Source organism: Meleagris gallopavo, chromosome 1 (genome assembly GCF_905368555.1).
Source record: "Meleagris gallopavo chromosome 1, MGAL_WU_HG_1.1, whole genome shotgun sequence".
In the NCBI taxonomy this organism is placed as follows: Eukaryota; Metazoa; Chordata; class Aves; order Galliformes; family Phasianidae; genus Meleagris; species Meleagris gallopavo.
The window spans coordinates 69942133-69960764 of record NC_139404.1 but is presented as its reverse complement, the minus strand read 5'-3'; the positions used below and the strand labels follow the sequence as shown (position 1 = coordinate 69960764).

At 40.5% G+C, this 18632-nt stretch overlaps 1 protein-coding gene across 3 annotated transcripts in view; it reads right to left on the bottom strand.

Moving 5' to 3' along the window:
• Nucleotides 1–15889, bottom strand: part of ATXN10 (ataxin 10) — a 96840-nt gene extending 80951 nt beyond the window's left edge. The window contains exons 1-5 of one of the 3 annotated variants that reach the window (XM_085233079.1): nt 15613–15752; nt 13642–13790; nt 12970–13114; nt 8260–8451; nt 5402–5484 (exon numbers count right to left, since the gene is read on the bottom strand). In XM_085233079.1, the coding sequence (XP_085089205.1) occupies nt 5402–5484; nt 8260–8447 (271 nt within the window). In that variant the 5' untranslated portion in view covers nt 8448–8451; nt 12970–13114; nt 13642–13790; nt 15613–15752. Of the gene's footprint in view, nt 1–5401; nt 5485–8259; nt 8452–12969; nt 13115–13641; nt 13791–15612 lie in introns of all 3 variants that reach the window. The other 2 variants (XM_085233088.1, XM_085233068.1) reach the window with 2 other exon arrangements.
• Nucleotides 15890–18632: the final 2743 nt, after the last annotated feature.

Sequence of the window (18632 nt, the reverse complement as noted above, 5' to 3'; positions counted from 1 at the left end):
GACATTTGTTGTTAATACTCTCCTATTATGTCATTTTTATGTAGCTTTCCCTGGTTGGTGTAAACCCACAAGAACTTTGATGCATCAGGACAGCATAACAATAACAGTTCTGCTTCTAGGTTTAAAGCTTGCTCAAGTATCACCAGCAGCCTGGAGCTAAGGAACATCAGTGTAAAGCTTGGAGCACCTCCCTCAGGCACACACAGTGCAGTACCTCTCAGTAGCTGACACAGTTGAACTCAGGTCTGCTTTAAAGTACAATCAGCTCATTCAGAGAACCTGCACAACAAATTGTCCCTCACAGAGCACTTATCAGGCATTCAGTGCTTTTTCATCCAAGAGCACAACAAAGTGTACTGGTGGATAAATACTTTTCAGCAATTATGTTGGAATTCAGGGCACATTCTTCAGCATCTGCAATATTTTGAAGCGGTGAAAGGCTTGATGAGATCTATTTACAAACAAGATTAAAGCACCTTCTGTCCAAAATGTAAAAGAAAAAAAGTAGTCAATGAAAGGATCAGACTAATGAACATCAGCTTTAAACAGGCAGGCCCCCACTGAAATTTATCAAGGAAAAACAAAACTCTTTTTTCCTCAGAGTTCAAAGATGAATCCTACATCCAATTTCCACTGTGGAATCTGAAGAGGAAGGTCTATCATCCTAACAAGGTTGAATGTAACTTTTCACAGGTCTCCTAAATTTGTTGGAAAGCTTTTAAGATTTTCCAAAGGAAAAAGGTGGAAAAAATCCCAAAACCAAACCAAGACACACACTATCACGTGCAGATTTTCTATTTGGGCTTCTGACAAGGATATTTCCTACGTCTGCTGCAATCCCTAACATACTGAACTACTTCTCAGCTCTTAGGAGATCTAGGTCTGCTTCAAGTTCAGTTAAAGTTCATCCAGCAGCTTCATCTGCTCCTCTGGCAAGCGTTCTTGGTCTTTGTACCCACAGCAAAAAAAAAAAAAAAGATGTTGTAGAGGCTATCTGGGAAAAAGGATGTGGAGAGGGTACTAAGAAAATTCCACTAATCTTATATTCTGCAGATTCACATTTTTTTTTTTACTAGACTGTTAATAACTTATTCAATTTTTTACTATTTGTTTATTGGAAGATCACGTGGTCTCAGATTTTCTCTGCTTGATTAGAAACTTTGCTCTCCAAAGGAGAAGGGAGTAGTAAGAAAACAGCACATTTACAACTATGTGCAACTCACTGATACAGATCAGTCTTGATTCTGCATGGAAGGGCTACAAATCATTAAACAGTTGTTTAGGATCACTGTTCAGCAAGCCCCAGCACTTATCTAAATGTTGGCTTTCACCAACATTTCTTAAAGGAGGCCCCCTTCTCCACATGCTACCAGATATTAAATGATCGAGGGAAATTGCCACCATGTATTTTATGGAAATACAAGAGAAATCAGGCTATAGAGTGCAGTTAAAACTAAGACTTAGGAAGAAAGAACAGAGGAAGAGCAGGGACAAACAGCTATTTGAAAGCAACACTGTAACTGGAAGGTCCAAAAATGTTCTTCTAGTGTACCTACTGAAAAGAAAGAAAATAATTGTTAAAGGGATGGCTGGCTTGCAGGTGGGGTAGGACTATCTTTATGTGCCATATGTGGAATTAACTAGCTATTTTTAAACTCTCTAAAGTCTTAGAGAGCTATTCCAGGACATACTAACTCACCTCCAGCTTTTCTGGTCCACTGCCTTAGTAGCATAACATGTACTCAAAACAACAGCTTTTTCTGCAGCTTATTGGAATTTATCTTTTTACTGAAGATGAACAATGAGAAATGCTGAAAATCTGTAGTAGTTGTTTCAGTAAATGTAATGAAGTGAGGACCCAGATAAGCATAAAAACTATTTATATGGTTACTTCTCCTTGCAGAGAAGATGCAAAGAAATTTCCCCATGCATCTTTTTTTGCTTCTATCATTAATACATCATTAGAACAGTAGTTCTTCTCCCCCTTGAAAACCACCACACTGGCTACAGTGCTGGCCGTTATATATACTTTTTCTTTTTTTTTTAATCCATTAAAAATTGTAAGTACACTGAACTTTTATACAAAACTTACCACATCTTTCTGAGACTTAACTGACACCAACAGATTTAAGAGTGAAAACAAATCACAGACGAGATTAAAAGATTTTCTCAGATTGAACCAAAATCTTCAATTTATTTTCTTCATAAGTACAATAAAGTTGGAAGTTCAACTTTTTTTATCCTACAGAGACATGATTCAGGAAAATCTTAAGAAAGACATGAACTGAAACATTACATAGTGTTGTTCTCTCTGCAATACAGTATTACCTTTTTATCCTTGTATTTTACATAGACCGTTGCTATAAATGCGACAAGAAGGTATTTAAAATACCTTAAGGGCATAAAAAAGCATTTAAGTATAATCATCAGATTCAAGCACCAATTTAAAGGGGGAAGCAGGACATATGCAAAAAACAAGTTGAAATATTCTCCTTAACAACTTATAAGGGCTGCTCTGAAAGTAATTTCTCATGTTTTTACTACATTAGCCCAGCATGTCAGTATGTTGGTAGTGTGACAGTAAAAGTCGAACCTTCCCACCAAAAATTCATTACATTTTGTTGCTGTGCAGATGGCAGCAGAAGGGCAATCTCACAAAATGGTGTCTGATGTGGAAGGGTGTATGAAGCAACAAAGTTCACCAATCACTTGGCAAGGAGCTCTGTGGAGAAGGTGTCCTGGCGGACAGTAGATGGGCCATGAGTCAGCCCTTGAGGCTACAAAGGCCAACAGTATCCTGGGATGAATTAAAAAGAGTATTCCCAGCAGGTCAAGGGAGGTGATCCTCCCACTCTAATCTGCCCTGGTGAGTCCACACTTCGAACACTGTGTCCAGCTCCAGGCTCCTAACTTCAAAAATGACAAGGATATCCTTGAAAGAGTCCATCAGAGGGCCACAAAAATGATTAGGGGTCTGGAACATCTCCTGTACAAGGAAAGGCTGAGAAACCGGGAGCTGTTCAGCCTGGAGAAGGCTGAGAGAGAATCTTGTAAGTGCTTATAAATATCTAAAGTGTGGTAATCAAGTTGATGGGGGTTGACACTTCTCAATGGTGTGCAGCAATAGAGCAAGAGGCAATGGGCAGAAACTGGAACATCAGAATTTCCTCACTAACACTAGAAAGAACTAGTGTAAGAGTGACAGAGCACTGAAACAATGTGCCCTGCAAGGTTGTGGAGTCTCCTTCCCTAGAGATATTCAAGACCCATCTGGACACTTTCCTGCATGACCTGCTATAGGGAACCTCCTTTAGCAGGGACTCTGGACCCCATGATCTCTTGAAGTACCTTCCAAACCCTATAATTCCATCATTCTGTGAATTAACAACACGCGCTTGCCTTTATTTTTTTTTTATGGCACTAATATAAATGCAGTACTAAATCATTGTAATCACAGGTATTTCCCAATATATACCATTCACAGCATCAAACGGACAAACACTCAGTTGTATCAAATCTCAATTATAACTCAAACCCATCTCGTCATAAGAAATCTATGTTGAATGGCTATGTGATGTAACAGCCACAATTTTTTTTTTTTTTTAATTGAAATAGTGTTAAAAACTTTCTGATCAGTTGATAAAAAATATTTTAAAACACCTTGCTAGGAAAAGGAGTCTGTAGCAGTTAATCAAGTTTTTGTGTCTTCCTCAGCCTTGCTTTTCTGCTGAGCGCCATTCACTGCTACTTCTTCAGATCCCAACAGCAAGGGAGCAGCACACATGTGTACAACAGCTCCTCAAGGGGGGGGACAGCAGCCACAAGACTAATGGGCAAATCTCACACCATTTAAGTAACCAGCAATGTTCTACCTTACTCAACTCTCCCACAGATGCTACAAGGGGTCACTGAATGGTGTTACTTCCACACAATTCCAGACGCTGTGAATAAGCTGAAGGTGAGAGGCCCAATTCCCCAGGACAGCCATTCAAACTTCCTGCCAAAGACCCTACACTATGGACAGTTTTCTGCTGGTCAAGATCAGCTTTCTGGCTCCTATCACTTTTCTTTTTTTCTTACTGGTCTAAAAATGAGGTTCACAACTTCACAACTGTCAGGCAGGACACTCTTGCCTTTCATATATTTTTTTCAGTCTCTCTAGTCTGACTCTGAGACACGTCTTAAGAGTCACTCCTGTGTGCTATCAGTTTCTCCTCTTAATAACCATTGAGCAAGCCTTCCTTTTGTCATCCACTGGATTTAGTCTTTGTTCTCCCACACCGAAGACCTGCGCTAGCATCACTGATCTTTTTCTAGGATTCCAGCAGTAGATGAAGAAGTGAACATGGTTTATGCACAACATCTTTACATGCCTCAATGGCTTCATTTAGAGCCAAATACAGCATCAGAAGGAAAAGCAGTATCCTTGATTCTTCCAGTTTCACGAAGGTGTTTGAAAACAGGTTACTATATGACATAGTAGTTTCATTTGCTTTCATAAGAATTATAGAAAAGCAGCAACAGGAACTCAGTAAAAACTTATTTCAAGTAAAAGAACTGAAAAGAAATAAAAGCAGCAGGAGAAACAAAACATTCTCTATTCCCTGCAACCACAGACAATAAAGAGTGGGGTCCACTGCCCTGTATCAAGTTCCAGACACGCACAGAACGTGAAGAAAATTACTGATAATGCCTTAATTTTTGGTTAAAAGGAATTTGGTAGAAATCAGTCGTAATAACTGCAGGAATGATACTCAAGACAGATCTCCTCTTCACTATATGAAAGAGTGAAAAAGAAAAAAAAAAAAAAACTTCATTTGCTAAGGACATGTGAAGAGTACTCAAATCAGTATTCAGTTCCTGGCAGCTATTACCCAGCCAACCAGCAAAAACAATATATGAAAAAAACTAAAAGCTAACAAAAAACCCTCACAGACAAGATTTATTAGAATAATTTATTTCAATGGCATTCAAAATAATGGCAGCATTCCTTCATCTCAGTATGTTCACAGATCAAATAAAGAGACAGCAAAACAGCAGAACATATTTTGAAGGGAAAAAAAAAAAAGGAAAGAAAAGGAGGAGAAAAGGGGAGAAAAGGCAATGAGGAAAAAAATTAGAGCTAAGATTTTTTCCAAGTAGCATAAGAGAAGGCCCACAGTTCTTAACTTTTTAATCGACTTTTGGAATACCAACTAGGCAGAGTTACCTTTGCCCTTCTATCCCACCATTCACATCAAGTTAGAAAGAAAGGAGAACAGAATTAGCATGTTGCAGTTCCAGAAACAATAAAGTTTGTGTACAAAAAAAAACAAACATTAAGGTGACATCATACACCACATGACTTCCCACACAAAAAATACAGCGCAGACAATATATTTAACAAAATCCACATCCTTACCAATCAGTAATGGTTCTTCTTTGACCTGCATTCCATCAAGCAAATTGATCAAATGGACAGAGGTAGTGATGAGACCCAAGTTCCTATCATGAAATTGGGGGGAAAAAAAATCTTGTATTAAGCACTCCCAAATAAAGCAAAAAAGCCTTTTCACTTCAGTTAATAGCATGCCTTCAGTGTTTTCAGAAAGCCTGAAATAAGAAGTTGTTTCTCTTACTGTGTCTGACTAACAATAGCCATACTAATATGCCATTAGAAGGAAAAGGAACGGGTGTACATTTTGGTTCAGACTTCAACAGTTTGACATTCAACATCTTGTGCATCTTTGTACCCTTTCCCAGTTCTTAACACTTCTTCATGCCTTGCAAACACTAAGCAGACATTAGAAAAAGAATATCTAGAAAGGAATGAGTTTTTACATTGCCATTGCAGGAACTTTCAAGAAAATACACATAATATTCATTTACTGGTTGCACTGTTGGACCAGCAAGCAACCTAGTTATGTATTATCTCTCACTAAGACATATTCTAATAATACCTGGTGGAGGGAAGGTTCAAAGTATTTGCAGGAAGCAAAGAAGATGAAGCAGTCATTCATTCCTTTTCTAATAATTCGTCAGGGTGACAGTAAATATGCACTAATTTACAGTCTATCAGAAGTGAAGTTGGCATCAAAAATACCAAAATAATTATATAATTTTGCCAAAAATCAGAATCTTGAAAGCAGACAATATATGTGCCAGGATTGGAATGCAAAGGAGTTAAAAAACAAAACCAAACCAAAAGCCAATAAGTCAAAGAATACATTATAAAAAGATGAAGTTCAGCTTTCGACTCACTTGTATACTTAAATAGTTTAGCTGTTTGAGAAGAGATCAGCTAAAATCAGTTAAGAGAGTGGCTGAAACCTCGTAATACCACTTATGTTAAATCTCCACGCCCAAGCACAAGTTACTGCAAAAATATCACATCATTACAGACGAACATTGATTATTTTTCTTCTGCAGAGGTTTGTTAGACAAACACGTTATCTTCTTGATTATGTTCTAACACAGAAAAGAAACCAGAGATGCATTTATAAATAGATAATACACATGTATGTTTTAATGAATTTTATGTATTTCCCATTTGTTCAGATCCCAAATTTCTTCATGGCATGCAAAACAGAAGCTGGAAAGAACAACATTTCATATTCCCCAGTAGCTTCTAAGTTATTAAACAACCCATGTGTTTACAATCATTGCATTCTATCCTATAAAGAAACAGTTCTGATTTGGGTAAAAAAAAAAATTGTTTTGTTTTTTAAACCTGAAAATTGAACACTAAAAAAAATCAAAGACATAACTTTTCTTCTACTCACTGTTTTTTATCATTCAAGATATTTAATTCTTAAATAAATTCTGCATTTGTAACTGATTAAAAATCAACACAAACATGACTCATATAAAGGTAGCTCAAAGCACCTACTGGAGGGCATAAAACGTTGTTATGTTGCTACAGAGCAAAAACAGCACCCTCAGAGTGACCCACGATGTCATTTACTGTTACAAACATCGTCAGAATCTTCTATTCAGACAGGCGTTCCCCACCTCCTGCAATCTACAGGGAACTACAATTATTAGCACCTAGCTTTCCATGCTGTGTTACAACAACTCTATAACACTATAATAACTATAATACCAAGGGTAAGCATACAACACAAGCATAAGCTGTGCAGAGCACGTTAAAAAGCAGGTTCAATACCTGAATTCCATTAGAAGGAAAACATTAGACCCATTACTAGGTAATATTTTATCGTGCTGCCAAGAAGGATAATTCTACCAACTCCTAGTCATGCAATTTTGTTCCCTCCCTTTTGTCAAGCTGAATAATTAAGAAGCTACAAGAAGTAACAAATAAGGAAACCCAGGCTGCTTGAACACTCACTCAGCAAAAAATAAGTTTTCTGTCAAATCAGTTTCTTGACCCACAACATAATTACAAGTGCTAGCAATATCAAGAAAACAACATTTAGGAGCCGGAATTTAGATTTAACTTATTCTAAAACCAATGATTTCTACAAAAAGCCCTGCAACTTTTGTGCTATTAACAAAAATTCTGCCGCAGCACAGGAGTTGAACTTTGTCCCAGGCCCTATTTTATTTAGTTCAATAAAGTTTGAGAAGTCCCAAGAAACCAAATTTTAAGATTGTATTTCAATTCTTGAAGAATTAACAACTTTGAAACAGGTCTGGTTTTCAGCTAGGGGTTTTTGTTTGGCTTGGCTGGATCTGGAGTTACTTTTAAACAGCAGGGTAGACTACCAGGTTTTCAGTTACAACTGCTAGCTCTATTCCAAGCATCTCTTCATAACAGGTACAGGCTAAAAAAAGCCTAAATAACTTAATGAGCCTGATTCAATATACATATCAGAGTTGAAATACACTAAACTAAGTATATCTATATATGCTATCTAGATAGTATACTCTGCCAAGACTGCTAAGCAGATCTACATGTACTTTAAGGAAAAATACTGATCTTATAACTGTCAAGGCTGTTTACTTATTCGTTACATTATAAAAAAATAAGTCTAGTTCCACAGTCAAACTTACAAAAGGCTTGTACAATTTTCATAATAAATCTATACTAAGAACACAAACTGTAATTTCCTTCTATCATTCATCAATGCCCCAAACTCTGACCTAGAGACAGGTCAGCTATTTTTGCTACTTGCATACATCATTTCAAGTGACCGAATCAAAAAGGAAATAGCAGTTAATAAATCAACACAGCAGTGTAAAATAAGAATATCTGTATAAAACCACACAAACATCAGAAGATTATAATTTTGTATGAGTAAAAATGGATCAAAACTGTACCTCATGATATGTTGATTCTTGGCACACTGAACACAGGCATTCCTCAGACATCTGAAACATTCTGCTATGAGCACCAGACAGGTGTCTAAATCCAGTGGTTCAGAGGAATCTTTACAGGCCTGTTCAATTTCATTTGAAGCTCTCATCAGGATTTCCATGAGATCCCGGAATAGATTTTCTTCTGCCATTTCTCTGAAATAAATAAATTTGCGGTGAATCACAAAAAAAATGCTCAGTTAATAAGATAGTTCGTAAGGTCCAGTTATAGGTCAGTTATACTTACTTTTATCCCTAAGATTTTTCTGCAACAATCTGAAACTGTTCTTAGCATACAAGATCCCTGAAGCAGAAAGCACAAAATACGTGCGTACAATCATCCCACCAGTCTTTTCAGGAAAAGAGCTGTGAGAGAGTTACATGTTGCCTTGATATTCCTTACAGCTTTCCAACACCACCTCAGATCATTTAAATAAATAAAAAAAGTCTACTAAATACATATTAACACATGTATTAGGCCCCAACCTACCTGGCCTTGAACACCTTGCTTCTCTGGGCAACCTGTTTCAGTGCCTCAAGCCTTCAAAGTAGAGAGTTTCCTCCTGGCATCTAATCTAAGTTTCCCCTCTTTTAGTCTAAAGCCATTCCCCCTTGTCCCTTACTATCACTACCCAATTGCATAAAGTCTTCCCCCTGTTCATTAGCTCTCTTTATGTACTGAAAGGCTACAGTGAGGTCCCCCCCAAGCCATGTCTTCTCAAGGCTGAATATGCCCAGCTCCCTCAGCTTGTCTTCATAGGCAAGAAACTCCAACCCTCTCATCATCTTCATGTCCTTCAAACCCACTCCAACAGCTCCACATCTTTATTGTGGAAACCTGGGGCTCCAGCACACATTACTTCAGGTGAGACCTGATGAGGGCAGAGCAGTGGGGGACAATCACCTCTCTCTCTCCGCTGGTCACTCCTCTTTTGATGCAGCCCAGGATTCTGTTGGTATTCCAAAGTTACAAGAGCACCCTGCTGGCTTATGTCAAGCTTTTCATCCACCAGAATCTTCAAGTCCTTCCCTGCAGGTCTGCTCTCAATTCTCCTTCCAGTCTATACTTCTGCCTGGGATTGCCCTGACTGAAGTGCAGCACCTTTGTTGAATCTCATCAGGCTCACTTTTCAGGCCTGCTCAGGTCCCTTTGGATGGCATTCCTTCTGTTTTTATCAACTGCACTACTCCGCTTAGTGTCATCAGCACACCAGCAGAGGGCGCTTTCTATTTCACTATCTAGGTTATGAATAAAGATGTTGAAGAGCACTGGACCCAAGACAGACCCATGGGGAACACCACTCATTATCAGCCTTCACTGTCTTTTTATCCCTCAGTTTTGCCAGCAGGTCCTTGCTCAGCCATGCCTGTTTCCTGCCTCCTCTGCTTGACTTCTTATACTGAGGGTTGGAGAGCTCTTGTTTAAGGATACCTTTCTGAGAATACAGGTGTCAGCTCTAAGCCATTCCTTTGCCCTGGGATAGTTCCCAAGGGAATCTCAACCAATAATTTCTTACAAAGCCATACATAACTTCACTCCTCTGAAGTTCTGACCTCACGTTAACCCCAAGCCTATATTCCTTGAGTTCACAAACTCAACCATAGGATGGTTGCTGCAGCCCAGCCCAACTCCTGTCTTAAGTTCTATGATGAACTTACCTGCACTGGTGAGCACAGGGTCTAGAAACTCTTCACTCTGGGCTGTCCAATACCTGGACCAACAAGTTATCCTCAGTGTAATTCTGAACTGCTTGCAGCCTACTGTGTTGCATCCCCAGTAGTGGCTAAAATCTCCCATCAGGATGACAGCCTGCGAGCTCGCTTCTTGTAGCTGAAGCAAGAAGGCCTTGTCAACAGGCTTTCCTTGATCAGAGAGCCTGTAGTACACTCCCAACCACAAAATGTCCTCTACTGGTCTGGTCCCTAATTTTTATCCACAAGCTCTCAGCCTGTTCATGACTGCTTCTCAGAGGCAGCTCTTCACAATCTAACCAGATTTTAAACATAGAAGGCAACTTCCTCATGTCTCTTTCCTTGCTTATCTCTATTAAAAAGAGTGTAGCCCTAGATTGTGGTGTTTCAGTTCCATGATTCATCCCACCATGTTCGCATTTTAGCAATCAGGTCATAGTTTTCTAACTGCACCCTGGTTTCCAACCAACTTTTCACACTGCATGCATCAGTGTAGAGGCACTTCAGCTGGACTGTCCTTCTTCAAGAAGCCCTTCCTAATTCCTTGAGAGAGAACTCTGAGTTTTTTTTCCCTGCTGCCTATTAAAGTGACAGTGTTCCCTGGCTCTTCTTTGTTACCCCATTTCTCCCTTCAAATCTAGGTTAGAACTCTGTTAATCAGCCCAGCCAGCTTGCTGCCCAGAATATTCATGCCTGATGTGGTCAGTTGTGTCCCACCTGACGTCAACACGCTGTGGTATCTCAAAGGTGATCTGAGATCACGAAGCCCAAAGCTCTGAGCATGCCACCAGCCCCACAGCCAACAACTCACCTGATCTTCCCTCTCCTCAGGTACTAATCTCCAACTGGGAGGATAGAGAATGCAACCTTGAACATGTTTCCAATGGACATAACAATCCTCTTTAATATTTTGTAATCTCTTTATTGCAGCCTTACATGAATGAATTGAAATAGCAAAAGTGGGCAGTAGTCCTTCATCTTTAGGTGCCCAGTAGCATCTTAGTATCATGAACGATGGCCCCCAGCAGGCAGGAAACATCTCTAGAGAGTTTGTGTGGATAGCAAACCGATCCACACCTCCTCAGCCACTCCCCTAAGGGCTGTAGGATACTGGCAGCTCCCAGCAGCACACTCCTCACCTTGGGGGCTCCTCAGTTCCACCATGAGGTCTCACTGTGGGACATAACACACCTGCACTAGCACTAATTGTCTCAGCAGCCCACTCTGCCTACTTCATCAGACAAATACACCAGTACTGTAAGTACTATGCCACTACTTAGTAAAAGAACAGTGCAAAATTCCAAACACGGAAACAATTATGCAAATTGACAAGAAAGATGTTGGGCACGGTACAGCACCTTTGTTCAGCAGATTCCCAGGACCAACACACACATTTGCAGATCTACCACACACATATGCACAACATTTCCCAAGCGCAGCTATTCACACACTCCCCTGATTTTACGTTCAAGCTGAGGCCAATGCATTAAACTACTGATTACTCACTTTTGATATACCATGTTAAGAAAAGAAGCAACACCATAGAGTGTTTATTGAATATTCCTGTACAATACCATGAATTTCTTCATGCAAAACTTCTGACTAGATTAAGGGAGGAAAGGGAAATGCAGATGCACCTTCCCTGAAGTTTAAACAGACTTGTAGCATATTTAAGATCGAACAGGTAGGTTTTAAGTTATTAGATATAAGATTAAGAAATAAGTCTTGAGAAAGTAAGATACAATGGTAAGTAATACTGTGTTCAGACATAACCCCCTTCCTAAAGAGCATTAAAAGTTCTTGGTCAAGCAAAATGATATAGCACTTACCTGTGCTCCTCCAAATATCCAAATATATGCACAACTAATAGGACTACACGTTCTTTACAAAAGTGACCACACTTCCATAAATCAAACCACGTACATAAACATAGTTAAATTAATAAAACATCAGATTACTGATCTTTAGGAAATACGTATTTTATGTTAATACCTCACCGTAGATCAAGGCCAGTACACTAACATTATCTCCCGCTACTTTATAGACACACAAGAAAACCACAACATGCTATCAGTGAGAATTATCTATAGGGGAGAAAAAAGCTACATTTTTCAGAGGAGTAAAATGAAGGGAAATACACGAAGTGACAAGAAAGAACAAAAGCAGACCAGGTCCTCACTCATAAAGAAAAGAGTAGAGCTTATATAACCTGAAGGCAGGTCTGGAATTTGGTTTTAAAAAACAAGAAGAGACATTCACAGGACTCAAGCTTTCCATCTGCAATAAGTGCTGCAGCTCCTGCCATTTCAACACAGATATGCATGCCAAAGAAAGATTAAGTGGTTAACATGCCACCATGCATGTGGCAAATGTATGCAGACACAAGCTAAGTTCTGGCAAAGGATAACCCACTAGGCCCAGTCTTCTCTATTGAGAAAGCATATTTTCTCTGTAAAGATGCCATACAGAGCTTAAAAACAACACTGACATTATTCTATCACAGGAAACCTCTCAGTCTGATTCTATGGTTGCAATTTGCCTTACGTATCTGTATGCCATGTGTTGATATCACTTCAAATGGTCCTTTTCAGAGTCAACTTCAAAATGAAGAAATCAGTGGTCAATGCAAGACATGCACTACTGTACAACATTCAATTATTTTAAATGGTAAAACAGACTCACAAAAAGGTAAAGCAAAAAAAAGTACATGTACTTCTGTGCATGTACTAGCAGCTCTACTGCTCTTGAAAGAACATCTTAAAGTCATTCTGATTCTGGAAAAGTTTCTATTCCATTCTTGTTAGAGTGAGCAGGATGATAGTCTGAAGCAGATAGTGGATCACAAAGGTATCAAGCTCCTGTGAAAGCTTCTCTTAATATTAAGTTCAGAGAGAAAAATATCATTCAATTAATAACCAATAAAATCCAATAAAACACAAAGATTAAATTTCTGCCTAACTTAAGAAAGTAAAGGTGACATACACACAGAAGTGCCTGTCTTCATAGTGAACACAGAAGTAGATGAGGATTTCCAAGAATCAACAAGGAGAGACAGCCTTCCAACACTCTCTTATACATTGTGAAAGAAATCAAGCCAGATGTTTCTGTGCAGAAGTCAAATCTCTTTCTACAACAGAAATGAAAAGCTTATGTGAACACACAGAAGTTCTCCTGAACAAAGAAGTAATGATTTAAAAGCTGTTCAGTAAAGCAGTTAATAATTATAGAAAATTTAAATATGACTCTCGCACTTAAACTTTCATAGATCATTGCAATTTGAGTGTGTGCTACAAATACATTTTAATTAAAATTATCTCCATGGACATAAAACTCAATTTTCAAACTAGTGAGGAGAGCAGGAAATGTTTAGCTAACATTAAAGAATCAGTCAAGAACAATTTCAGGTAACTGTTATAGAACAATCCTTACCACTTTTTATTTTTATTTTATTTTATTTTTATTTTTAAGTATTCCTCTTTCCAGATCTTTCTTGCCAAAAGATTTTCGTAAAGATATAAGCAGCAGCTACAAATATTTAAAATGTATTTTTGAAAAGAAAAATATCTTCCTTTCATAATATTTTCCTCATCTTTTATTAGGAAAAATTAGCATTACTTTATGAAATTTGCAATAAGTCCTTTTAGTAGCTTTTACCTGAAAAGATATCTTTCGTGTTAAACATGCCTTGAAATTCATTCAGAACATTCTGTCAATATTCCAGAAACTTCTTCCTGCATTTTATTCCTTAAGCCAGATCTTTACAGTTCGCCACTGCCACTTGTTTTCAGCATCAACAAAACATGCTGCAGGAACACCAAAAGAAGCAGAAGCAAAGGGTACAGCAGCCCAGCCTTCAGAAATAAACAATTTCTTGTTATGTCAAAACAACACGTTAGAACTCACTTATCCATGCCAAAAGAAAGATTACTGTCACTCCTTGTATGACCTAAGTGCTTGATTGTTAAAAAAAGAAACCACACATAATGGCATCCTATTGAACGCATATTTAAAAAACATTAATGCAACTGTTCAAAAGACCAAACCTTCAAAAAAATCTTGCTACTTGTTGGGATTTTCTATTTTTACTTTATGTTTTAGGAACTTACACATCTCATGCACTGAAGTACTTATCCTCCTGGGAGTACAGCATTGCTTGGAACAGAATAAAGCTACTTTCTTCCATGTGTAAATTAGGAACAAATCAATTCATTTCCTCAGAGGCACTTGAAGTCTCAATTGAAGCATGTGGGAAACTTGAGTTGAGCTAAACTCCGCATAACTGAGTTATTTTAGCCCTATTTTGCTAATCTTATTTGCTTCTGAATTACAGAACACTATAATTCCCTTTTTACATTTGTTAACAAAAGCACTGCAGATTTATCAACTGCATAGTGACAAAATAGTTATCAACAAATGTCACAAGTTAAATATCAAGGGCTCACTGGGTTGCCTCTTCTGGTTCAATAGCACCAAGAACATTAACTTTCACAGCTGGCCAACTCTGAAGTTGCTCTCCTGTTCATTCTGTCATGTCCTATGGGCTGTAAACCCACACTACACCCTCTCCCTCTCAGAAGAATTATGCTCTCTTCCACTTCACCATCTATACAAACACAGCCAAAGAACATTGGTTACTGTGGGGGTATCTGCTCCTCTGTCCAAGCTGGTTTCAGAAACGGCAGGGATGGAGGCAAGAAAGAGAATGCATTAGTGTGTAAATCTAATGTTTGTACAGGTCCTTCGGCTCCCAAGAGAAAAAGAAAGCCAGAAAGATTTCTCCTGTACACATAAGAGAGTACTTCTGAGTATATCCCCTCCAAACTTCAAAATGTTGGTTTAATTAGCCAAAATAGAACTGGGAGTTAATAACAAGACAACTTTATGGAAAGATCAAACTTCCTAGACATTACAGTCTTCAGCTACTGTTACAAGGACAGAGCACAAGCTTCCCATCAGCATACCCTGTCTCCTGCCTTCCAGGAAAAACTAAAACCATGCAGCTGAACTACTGCATATCCAAAGCACCTTGCTGCAGCCAGCAGGATTACATGGTGCTACCTCTGACTTTACAGAACAAGGATGCTCCACGTCAGCCCATAGCTTTCCTCAGTAACTGTATGTTCTGTTCTTCATGTCTTTAACTTACTGAGGCTAATCCCCATTTCCTCTTGCTCACTCTCTGCTGCCCAGCACGGACAAACCACCCCCATCCCCAAGGCTTTGCTCGGACTGCAGCAACACAGCGTAAAAACACCACGTGTGTACGTTATCCACATGAACTCACTTCTTGCCCAGCAGAGAAACCGCTGCCACCTGCCCCGTACCCATAAGACCCACCCGTGGGAGGTCACCTCACTGGTCCCCGCCCCACAAGTGACCCCCAGGCCCTCCCAGGTAAGCCACAGCCTTAACGACAGGAATAAGCGACGCTCAGCCACCGGTGGCCGCTTTCCAAGGCCTCCCTAGCAATGCCTCCCGCGGAGGCGAGCGCCTCGAGCTCACGACCGAACTCGCGGCAGACAACAAGCATTGCTTGCAGCCGCGGGGACCACCCAGGCCCGGCGGCACGGCCGGAGCTCCCTCCCCTGGCGCACGTGGCTGCAGACGGGCCCTCCTCCACGCTACCTGGGCTGCGCCTCCCGGAACAGACCCGTCAGCGCCCGCACGCTCTCCAGGCGGGCCGACGGCTCGGCCCCCATGAATCGCTTCAGTCGCTCCGCCGCCTCAGGCAGCGCTCCCGCTTTCACCGCTGCCGCCGCCATCGCGTGCCCCGGCGCGGCCCAGCTCCGCCCCCGCCGCGCGGAAATGGCGGCGGCCCGGCCCCGGCAGCGGGCCGTGTGAGCAGGCGGACTTGCGGCGCATTGCGCGGCACCCGGAGCTGCTCAGGTCCCGCGTTGCTGAAGGGATACTGTTTTTCTCTTTGTTCGCTGCTTTCCACATTTCCTGTTCGTGGCAGGGCGTCTGCTGGGCTGGCCCATGGGGCAAAGCAGTCACTCTGGGCCGTGCTCTGCAAAACATTGCCTTTTCCTCAGAAATGCCCTTGACAAGCTAGCTGTAGGCATATCTTCCCGTTCAGTTTCTGTTCGTCGGCCCTCAGGACCATCTTGTGGCTTTCTGCACAGCCTGAAAGGTGAATGCTTGCCACGTGCCACCCAAGCATTTCCCAAATGTTTTCCTCCCTCTCTTCCCATATACTTTCACAGATGCCTGCCTCCAAATGGTCCAAATAGGTCATACTGTATGTTCTAAATATATATACAAAATATATTTACACTGGGATAAGTATTAAAGCTCTCAGTGAATAAGATCATAGAATTGCTCAGGTTGGAAAAGATCTTAAAGATCATCGAATCCAACCACAACTTAACCAAACTATCTTCTAAGAGTACTAAGCCAGTGGTACAAGACAGACAGAGAGCACTAAGCCCACCCCTCAAAACTAGAGCCCCACCTCCAATATCACATCGCCTCAAGAAATTCCTAGCATCTTAGTTTTTGAATATATAACCTTGCAACTTTAAAATATACTACTGTACTTTCAAAGAAGAAAGAAAAACACAAACACAAATAATCAAAGTCATGAGTAACTGGAGCATGTTCAGCTATTATATATATCTTTACTATACGAAAAGAGTCTCTTGTAGCAACAACTGATTCTCTCCATTTTGGAATGATAAATTAGGCATACTTTGCCAGCGATTTCACTTAGCAGAAGGGGATTCCAGTTTCATTTCAAAGCCCAGAAGAGCTATAAAATATTCCATCTTCCCTCTCCACCTTCTTTAGACCTATTAAAGTTTACTCTTGTCTTAGTTTAACCATGAGTGCCAATAAATAAGTATTTGTAGCCACATACTACAGAAGGCCTCAGTAGACAGGAACCAAACTTAGTTCAGCAGAGATATTACAAGGAATTCAAAAATAATGCTTCTGAAAGAAAGCGTGATACAAAAAAAACACAGGTTGTTTCCCACCATTCACATCTGGTGGTGAATGGAGCTTAAGTTTGCAAATGAGTGGTGTTACCCAGGTGTCAGTGTTGGGGCCTCTCCCATTCAATATCTTTATTGATGACCTGGGTGAGGGCATTGAGCACCCTCAGTAAGTTGGTAGAAAGTGTTCATCCACCTGGGGATAGGAAGGGCCTACAGAAGGATCTGGACAGGCTGGATTGCTAGGCTGGGGCCAATGGGATGAGGTTCAATGTCACAATCAGAAAGGTCAGCATAGTGGAAGGGTGATATAGAAATGTAGTAGCAAAGGGACTAGCACAAATAGAATGGGATTACAAGGGAAAAGTGCTCACCTGACACCAGAGATCAAGGCTTGCAAGGGAAAACCACAAGAGAGAGATCTCCAACAACAGATCCTTCCCTAGTGGTAGTCAGCCCTTAAATGGGGTCTAAGAGAGGTGCAGCCAGGCTTCACCCCTTCCAGTTGCACAGCTGAATTGCCTTCGCCTGTGCTCCCAGGGAAGATTGGGCCCTTTCCTCAGGTTCAGGCAGTGCGCCAGGTCCTGCATTTTGGCCACAGCAATCCCAGACAACTCTACAAGCTTGAGGCGGGGTGGCTGGAAGACTGTATGGAAGAAATGGACCTGGGGCTATTGGTTGACACTCAGCTGAACACGAGCCAGCAGTATGTCTAGGTGACCAAGAAGGCCAGTGACATCCTGGCTTGTATCAGAAATAGTGTAGCCAGCAGAAGCAGGGAGGTGATTTTCCCTCTGTATTCAGCTCTGGTGAGGCTGCATCTCAAGTACTGTGTTCAGATTTGGGCACCTCCCTACAAGAAAGACATCAAGGCCCTGGAGTGTGTCCAGAGACAGGCAACAAAGCTGGTGAGGGGTCTGGAGCACAGGTCTTATGAAGAGCGGCTGAGGGCACTTGGATTGTTTAATCTGGAGAAGACGAGGCTCAGGGTAGACCTTACTGCTCTCTACAACTACCTGAGAAAAGGTGGGGATCGGCCTCTTCTCCCGTGTAACTAGTGATAGAACTAAAGGGAATGGCCTTAATTTGCAACTGGGGAGATTCCATTTGGATGAAAGAAAAAATTGCCAAAAGAGTGGTCAGGCGCTGGAATGGTCTGCCCAGGGAGGTGGTTGAGTCACCATTCCTAGAGGTATTCAAGAAACATTTAGATGTTGTACTGAGGGATATAGTTTCGAGAGGAGATATTGGTGGTGAGTGGATCTTGGAGGTCTTTTCCAACCTTGATTCTATGATTCTACACTGTTAGGAAAGTGCTGGCACAGTTTGGCCAGCAGCCCTGTTTTATTCACCATCATTGCCTTTTACTTGTCATTTTGCCTGTCTTTTACAAAACATGAATCTTGTAAGCATCACATTTTTGTTCACCCCTTGTAAACATTTCTGTTCAGGGATTCTTTTTCGATGACATTTGATGTTTTAATGTGAAAGTTAACCAGCTCTTACTCCATTAAATATGTAGGTTTATAGTAACTGATGAATTACATTGCCAAGTATTGTAGTTCAAATATCTGAGAATACCAACTAGACCATAGAAGTCCCAAGCATCAAGATGGGGAATTTCTCTAACAAGAGTTCAGATTGCCTGTTTTGTCAAATGCTTCCACAATCAGTATTATTGATTATTGCTTGTGAATCCATGTGAAAATAGTT